Raw genomic sequence first — 8,446 nt, 5'->3', positions numbered from 1 at the left:
GCCGTCTACCGAGCGCGGATGGCGTCGTCGCTCGACACGAAGAAGCGACGCATGAAGAAAGCGGGCGGCGGTTTGAGCCGGCAGGACTCGTTCATGCTCGCTTCCTCGACCGTCAGCAGGCCGAACGACGCCGGCGACATCGAGCGGCATCGCAGTCGGCAGGAGGGCACGCGTCTGGCGCGATGCCGCGCGAAGCTGCTACGCTCGACTGCTTCGCGTCATCACGACCGACTCGACGTTCATGGGTTACTGTTGCTCGTGCTCACTAGCGCCGTGCTCTACAACGTGTGGATGTGCATCGCAGGGAATCCTTCCCGAGTTGGCAGCGCGGGAGTACCAGCTCGCCTGGTACGTACTCGACGGCTGCGCGCCGGACGCGATATACGCGCTCGACATTCTCGGTGCAGGTGCGCACCGGTTACCTGGAGCAAGGCATCGTTATCAACTGACGCATCGTAAGCTCGCCGCGCACTACCTGCGCTCGGAAGCACGTCACCGTCGACGTCCTGTCGTTTGACCACCGCTTGACTCTCGTGCAGCTGTGGACGGCCGAGCGACATCCATGGCTGCGCTTCCGCGCTACTTGAAGGCCTACCGCGCGTCGGCCTCTACTACATACATCGAGTCGCGGTCGGCGTTCCGAATCTGTGGCGCGTAGTCAATCTCATCCACAACCTGTTGCTGCTAGCGCACTGTTCGCCGTTTCTACTACACCATCTCCGTCTCGGAGAACTTCGTCGGCCGCTGGACGTACCGCCGCCCGCTCGGTGTCTTCGCGACGCCTGCGACGCAAGTACCTCGGCCTGCTGTACTGGTCGACGCTGACGCTGAGCGATATCGGCGACCTGCCGCCGCCCGAAACCAACTCGCAGTGACGTATGCGGCGCCGCGTGGTGGCGCGCGAGTGCGTGCTATGGAAACGCGCGCGCGTTGCCTAGGCGGAGGGGTGTGTTTTCAGGTGTGAGCGTCGCGTGCTATGAGGATGCGCCGCCGTTGCCATGGGGAGGCGCCGCGTTGCCAATGGTAGGCGCGCTGCGTGGCATGGGAGGTGTGTCGTTTCAGGTATAAGCATCGCGTTGCGACGAGAACGGCGTCACGTTTCATAGGAACTGCGTCACGGGCCATTGGAATGGCTTCGTTTTCAGATAGAAGCGTCACGTTGCAATAGGAACGCGTCACGTTGACATAGGACGCGTCACGTTGCCATGAGGACGCGCGTCACGTTGCGCCAAAGGAACGCGTCACGGTGCCATTAGGAATGGGTTTCGTTTTCAGATGCGAGAGCGTCACGTTGCCATAGGAACGCGTCACGTTGCCATAGGAACGCGTCTTATGTTGCCATAGGACGCGTCAGTTGCATAGGAACGCGTCACGTTGCGCATAGGAACGCCGTCATGTTGCCATAGGAACGCGTCATGTGCATAGGAACGCGTCACGTTGCTATAGGAACGCGTCACGTTGGCCACAGGAACGGCGTCACGTTGCGGCCATAGGGAACGCGCACCGTATACTGTGCCATATAGACGCGTCACGTTGTCATAGAAAACGCGTCACGGTGCCATGGGTTTCGCTTTCAGATAGAAGTGTCACGTTGCCACTGGGAATGGTGTTGTTTTTGAGGTGGGAGCGTCACGTTGCCATGAGAGGAGCCGCGTTGTCATGAGGGAGAGCTTCGGTATCAAATGGAAGCGTCGCGTTGCCACGGGCAGGCGTCGCGTTACTATGGGAACACGTTGAAGTGCGCGGCTACGCGTTGCGTTGAGGTCCGTTTGATGGGGGCGTGTGCTTTGCTGTTAGAGAATTGTATGACGCGGGTAAACACAGAATTTGCTGATTCGAATTACGAAGGGAATACGTGTTTGCATTCAAATTGTTTTGCGGTTTAGCGCATCATTCCTTAAGCGTTTTGAACGTTTAGCAGTGCTGCTGTTTCTACCGTATAGAAAAGCGTTTTGACGTCGTTGCCTCTCTGCGGCATTCAGTTTTATGGTCCATGATATCGCTCCATTCATTGACTGTATGTCGAGGCGCACACACACGTGCGCATATACAGCACACACACACCACACACGACACGCAACAACACAGCAACACACCACACACACACACACACACACACCACACACACACATATATATATAATATATATACACACACAACATACATACACACCATGCACAACACACAACACACACACCAGCACAACCACACACACTACACAGCACACACACGCACACCACACTATCCACACACACACAACACACACACCACACACACATATATCATATATTATATATATATATCATATATATATATATATACCACATACATACACCACACACAGCACACATCACACACACACACACACACACCCATACACACACATACATACATACATACATAACACACAACACACACACACCACACACACACACACACACACATACACAGTATATATATATTTATATTACACACACATTACATACACGGCATACACACATACACACACACACAGCACACACACACACACACACACACTCACACACGCGCGCGCGCACGCACATACCAGCACGCACATACACGACGCACGCACACGGCACACACACACGCACACGCACACGGCACACGCACCACCGCAACACGCACACACACGCCAGCACCACACGCACACACACACGCCACCACACACGCACATACACACACACACACACACACACATACATACACGTACATACACACACACACACATACATACACGCACATACACGCACGAACGCACTCACAACACGCACACGCCCAGGAAGCAATGATTGATGACGCTGCGCAACCACGTCGTGCTCGCTGATTCGTCTCACAAGCCGTTCATTGCTCGCCTATTTCGGCGCTCGATTTATGTTTACCGGAAGGAGGAGCTCTCTACGAATGAAGACGTCAGCCGGGCGACGTCTCAAAACGATATCAGCGTTTGGCTAGCTGCCGAAATCCTGGAAATAATTTAAGACTTAACGCAGTCAAACCTGCTAGCCGTCTGGCTTAGCCGATAGGCGACTGCAGTCCAAAGGAGGGCTTATGCGAAAGAGGGCTTCACCATTCAGAAATTCTCTGGCGTTCTAGGCAGATATACCGCAGCACGCACTTCTCTCTGTCGGTATACCTACCCGCTTGACACATGCGCCATTAAACCTTCGTATATGCCACATGGACGCAATACACGCACGCGCCGCTCACACTACACACGCGCGCCACACCACACAAAACACAAACACACACGCACGCTACACACACGACGCACACACGCACACACACACACACACACACACACACATACACACACACACCACACACACACACACACTCGACACACTCACGCCCAGTTCAGGCGTCCGGTGCGCATGTCATGAAAGGCGAGGAAAATTCACAACAGATAGTAACGATCGAAAAATGTCATCGATATTAAAGATAATTACAGTGAAGACGACGCAGGCGTGAACACGATGTGAGAGCTAGCATGAAATAAGAGTCGTTGTGAATGAACAGCGCCATGTTTATATGAAAAAACGTATGTATACAAACAACCGATAAATAATATAAACATGTATTGTGAGAATACAATCATCTTTTGAAAAACCGTTCATGTGAATAAGAAAACCGCGTGTATACAACGAACAACCGATAACATAGGAACAACCATGTGCATTCGAAACCATCAATAACATAGAGACAACCGTGTGTATATGAACCAACCGACTATAATAGCAACAACCCTATGTAAAAAGAACAAACGGCCGTTAGTACCTCTGTACGACTGTGTGTGTGTGTTGTGTGTGTGTGTGTGTGTGTGTGTGTGTGTGTGGTGTGTGTGTGTGTGTGTGTGTATATGTGTGCGCGCGTGCGTGCGTGCGTGCGTGCGTGCGTGCTTTTCTGTGCATGCGTTCGTTATGTGCGTGTGTCGCGTGTGAGTGCGTGTGTGTGTGTGTGTGTGTGTGTGTGTGTGTGTGTGGTGTGTGTGTGTGGTGTGTGTGTGCGTGCGTGTGCGTGCTTACGTTTCTGTGCACGCGAGCGTGCGAGCGGGCGTGCGTGCGTGCGTGCATGCGTGCGTGCGTGCGTTTCTGTACATGCATGCGTGCGTGCGTGCGTGCATTCATCCACGCGTATATGTGTCCGTCGCTTTCCAATATAAAATCTCAGCGTGCTCTCCACACCCGATAATTACGTTCGATGATAATCGATATCGTAATAAATCGCCTGCCGTATATCCCATCGATTTTCCCCCACATCTCGGGTTGCCTTACGCGCCGATGGAATGTGAGTGCATAGACATGAGATTCTGTAAGGCTACCGATGCGGAAAGGACTTCAGTACAATGTGCACAGAGCCGATAGCAGGCGTCATACAGCTCTGCATCTAATTAAAGCAAATAATAAGAGCAAAATCGGAAAAGAATTCAATGAACTAAAACCAGGGTCGAATGACTGTAAGCATCTCTCGTAACTTGACACGGCTATTTGCGCTGTCTAGTGTTTGCATATTGTAAGCATACACTTACTGCCCGTGTATCCTGCCGTGCCCCGGCAACAGATTATTACGTCATCTCACTCGCGATCAGGTTCAATGGTGCTCGTGGAAATTGACGTGTTTGTTATACAAATAAGCACAGTGGTATTGTTTTAACCTGGAAACGCAAATTGATCATGTATATACATTGTTTCACGTGTGCAATATCACTCGTGCACGTAGTTAAAAATGATTGATGATGATGTTGATGATGATGAGGATGATGATGATGATAGTGATGACCTGATTGATCAGATTTCATTACCGACAGCAGCTATTAAAAATCGCTCAAACTACGTACATTTTAGCTGACAGAATGTTTACCGAACGCAGATACGTGTTGTATCGTTGCCTTGAACTTTAACCACTCAACGTTATTGCTCAACCACGTGACATTCTCGCACTTGAAGAAGCGGTTCCCGTTGTCAGACACAAACTTCGATCTGACATCAATCTTCACAGGATTTTTTCCTCGTCGACGTGACCTCTATACACTACGTATGTGTGTAATGTAAAACTACAATGTTTTTGCTAACAGTCTTTGAGTAAAAGTTCATGTTAAGACTGATGCCGCGACAAGTTTTTTCTGACAGCCTAGTCGCTATAACAGTATGCTTAAAAATACTCCCAGCGTACGAAGAACAGAGCTGACGTCATCATGATATCACGTACAGTTTTGCCGCCTCTGCATTGACTCTCTTGCCTGCCTCTCCTCTCTGACTGTTTTTATTGCACGAGAAAAAGAGACGCGCGCTATAAATTTCATCGGAATTTATATGATGTCCTCGGGACTCGACGTGCCAATTGAAGTCAGGTAGCCAGTGCGGTTTCCCAAATGAAATTGGCACCTTTGGAATTTCTCGCATGAAACGCTTCTAAATTGCAGCGAGCGAAGCCAAAACCGTGAATTTCCAGCTAACAGCGATCTTTCACGCTTAAATCACCACGGTGCGGGCCACCGTTAAATCACCACGGTTCCTTCCCGTAATTTTCTACGCCTATCCTGGCGAATTCTTTTTTTCTGCGCAGGGATGCCACGTGACGCGATGACGTCGCGACACGTTACCGACACGTGCACTGATTGGTGCGCCATTAGCGACAGGAATCAGATCCCATCACACTTCGAGATAATAGATTTGCGACTGACGGCGACACCAATCGACAAGATTGCCGCTATTAAATCGCACAAAGTATCGCGATACTGGCCGATACTACCGACTGAAATACGTATACTACGCGAAAATGAAGCTATTTAAGTGCCGACGCGCGGACGTGGCGGCAGGAAATCACTGCGACGGCCGTTTAGCGCGTCAGATCCGACGACGTCGTTGTTCATGTCGGTCCGAATTAAATCGTAGTAATCACCCTATATATACGCACTTCATACGGACACGCCGAGCTGACACGTGAGCGGGAGGATGGATTAGGTGCGCCTGGTGCTGGTGAAAACCATCGTCTCTAGCTCTCGAGTAAATCGAGAAATTAATAAATGCGGTCAAATTTAGTCGTACCTGTCAGCGTGCGTATTACTGATTTATGATTTATCCTGATTACTTCAGCATGAAAATGAACGTTTGTGACGTTATAGATTATAACATAGTAATTAAACAGCAAAGGTGGGCCCGTCATCTTGATATTCGCTGTTACAGAAAGCCTAACGTCGTGCTCGCTGGATTCGTCTCACAAGCCGTTCATTGCTCGCCTATTTCGCGCTCGATTTATGTTTACCGGAAGGAGGAGCTCTCTACGAATGAAGACGTCAGCCGGGCGACGTCTCAAAACGATATCAGCGTTTGGCTAGCTGCCGAAATCCGTGGAAATAATTTAAGGACTTAACGCAGTCCAAACCTGCTAGGCCGTCTGGCTTAGCCGATAGGCGACTGCAGTTACAAAGGAGCTTATGCGAAGAGAGGGCTTCACATGCAGAAGATTCTCTGGCGTTCTAGGCAGATATACCGCACCAGCACTTCTCTCTGTCGGTATACCTACCCGCTTGACACATGCGCCATTAAACCTTCGTATATGCCCACTGGACGCACACACGCACGCGCGCGCTCACACTACACACGCGCGCCCACACACACACAAAACACAACACACACACGCACGCACACACACGCACGCACACACGCACACACACACACACACACACACACACACACACACACACACACACACACACCACACACCACACACACACGCACACGCACACGCACACGCACACACACACACACACACACACACACACATACACACACACACACACACACACATATATATATATATATATAGCCGCAGCGATACACGACGATAATGTATAATTAATGTTATCGGTCGCTCGTTAATAACCAATGATCTTAATCACGATATCCTTACACAGGTCGATACGTCGCCCGCATCCGCCACAACGGAAGCAATGGTGTCGTGCGCTGCCGACCAGCCGACGCCGTCGTCGTCGTCGCCGTCACGCGTCAGAGACGGCGACGAGGCGACGCCCGAAGAACGCGAGAAGCTGCTCGTGACGACGACCTCGTCGGCAGCCGCCGCCGTCGTCGTCGTCGGCAATGGTTCTCCGGCGCGCACGAGCTGGAGGAAGGTGCGGCAAGGCGTCGCCGTCACGAGCGCGATGGCGTCGTCGCTCGACACGAAGAAGCGACGCATGAAGAAAACGGGCGGCGGTTTGAGCCGGCAGGACTCGTTCATGGCTCGCTTCTCGACGCGTCAGCAGGCCGACGACGCCGGCGACATCGAGCGGCATCGCAGTCGGCAGGAGGGCACGCGTCTGGCGCGATGCCGCGCGAAGCTGCTACGTCGACTGTTCGGCGTCATCACGACCGACTCGACGTTCATGGGTTACTGGTTGCTCGTGCTCACTAGCGCCGTGCTCTACAACGTGTGGATGTGCATCGCACGGGAATCCTTCCCCGAGTTGCAGCGCGAGTACCAGCTCGCCTGGTACGTACTCGACGGCTGCGCCGACGCGATATACGCGCTCGACATTCTCGTGCAGGTGCGCACCGGTTACCTGGAGCAAGGCATCGTTATCACTGACGCACGTAAGCTCGCCGCGCACTACCTGCGCTCGAAGCACGTCATCGTCGACGTCCTGTCGTTGACCCCGCTTGACCTCGTGCAGCTGTGGACGGCCGAGCGACATCCAATGCTGCGCTTCCCGCGCTACTTGAAGGCCTACCGCGCCGTCGGCCTCTACTACAACATCGAGTCGCGGTCGGCGTTTCCGAATCTGTGGCGCGTAGTCAATCTCATCCACATCCTGTTGCTGCTAGCGCACTGGTTCGCCGGTTTCTACTACACCATCTCCGTCTCGGAGAACTTCGTCGGCCGCTGGACGTACCCGACGCCCGTCGGTGTCTTCGCGACGCTGCGACGCAAGTACCTCGCCTGCTTGTACTGGTCGACGCTGACGCTGACGACTATCGGCGACCTGCCGCCGCCCGAAACCAACTCGCAGTGAGTATGCGGCGCCGCGTGGTGGCGGCGAGTGCGTTGCTATGGAAACGCGCCGCGTTGCCCTAGGCGGAGGGGTGTTGTTTTCAGGTGTGAGCGTCGCGTTGCTATGAGGATGCGCCGCCGTTGCCATGGGGAGGCGCCGCGTTGCCATGGGTAGGCGCTGCGTGGCCATGGGGAGGTGTGTCGTTTTCAGGTATAAGCATCGCGTTGCGACGAGAACGCGTCACGTTGCCATAGGAACGCGTCACGGAGCCATTGGGAATGGGCTTCGTTTTCAGATGGAAGCGTCACGTTGCCATAGGAACGCGTCACGTTGCCATAGGAACGCGTCACGTTGCCATAGGAACGCGTCACGTTGCCATAGGAACGCGTCACGTTGCCATAGGAACGCGTCACGGTGCCACAGGAACGCGTCACGTTG

The 8,446-nt window shown here is 52.8% G+C and overlaps 1 protein-coding gene across 1 annotated transcript in view; it reads left to right on the top strand.

Annotated features, from left to right (window-relative positions):
- LOC106808987 (cyclic nucleotide-gated cation channel alpha-3-like) overlaps window positions 1–8,446 on the top strand; it is a 67,176-nt gene that overhangs the window by 6,011 nt on the left and 52,719 nt on the right. The window contains exons 2-4 of the mRNA XM_014811925.1: window positions 305–407; window positions 5,584–5,744; window positions 6,935–8,025. Coding sequence (XP_014667411.1) covers window positions 305–407; window positions 5,584–5,744; window positions 6,935–8,025 — 1,355 coding nt within the window. The remainder of the gene's footprint in view (window positions 1–304; window positions 408–5,583; window positions 5,745–6,934; window positions 8,026–8,446) is intronic.

This window comes from Priapulus caudatus, unplaced genomic scaffold (assembly GCF_000485595.1).
Source record: "Priapulus caudatus unplaced genomic scaffold, Priapulus_caudatus-5.0.1 Scaffold320, whole genome shotgun sequence".
Classification (NCBI taxonomy): Eukaryota; Metazoa; Priapulida; class Priapulimorpha; order Priapulimorphida; family Priapulidae; genus Priapulus; species Priapulus caudatus.
This window is presented reverse-complemented; position numbering and strand designations above follow the sequence as displayed.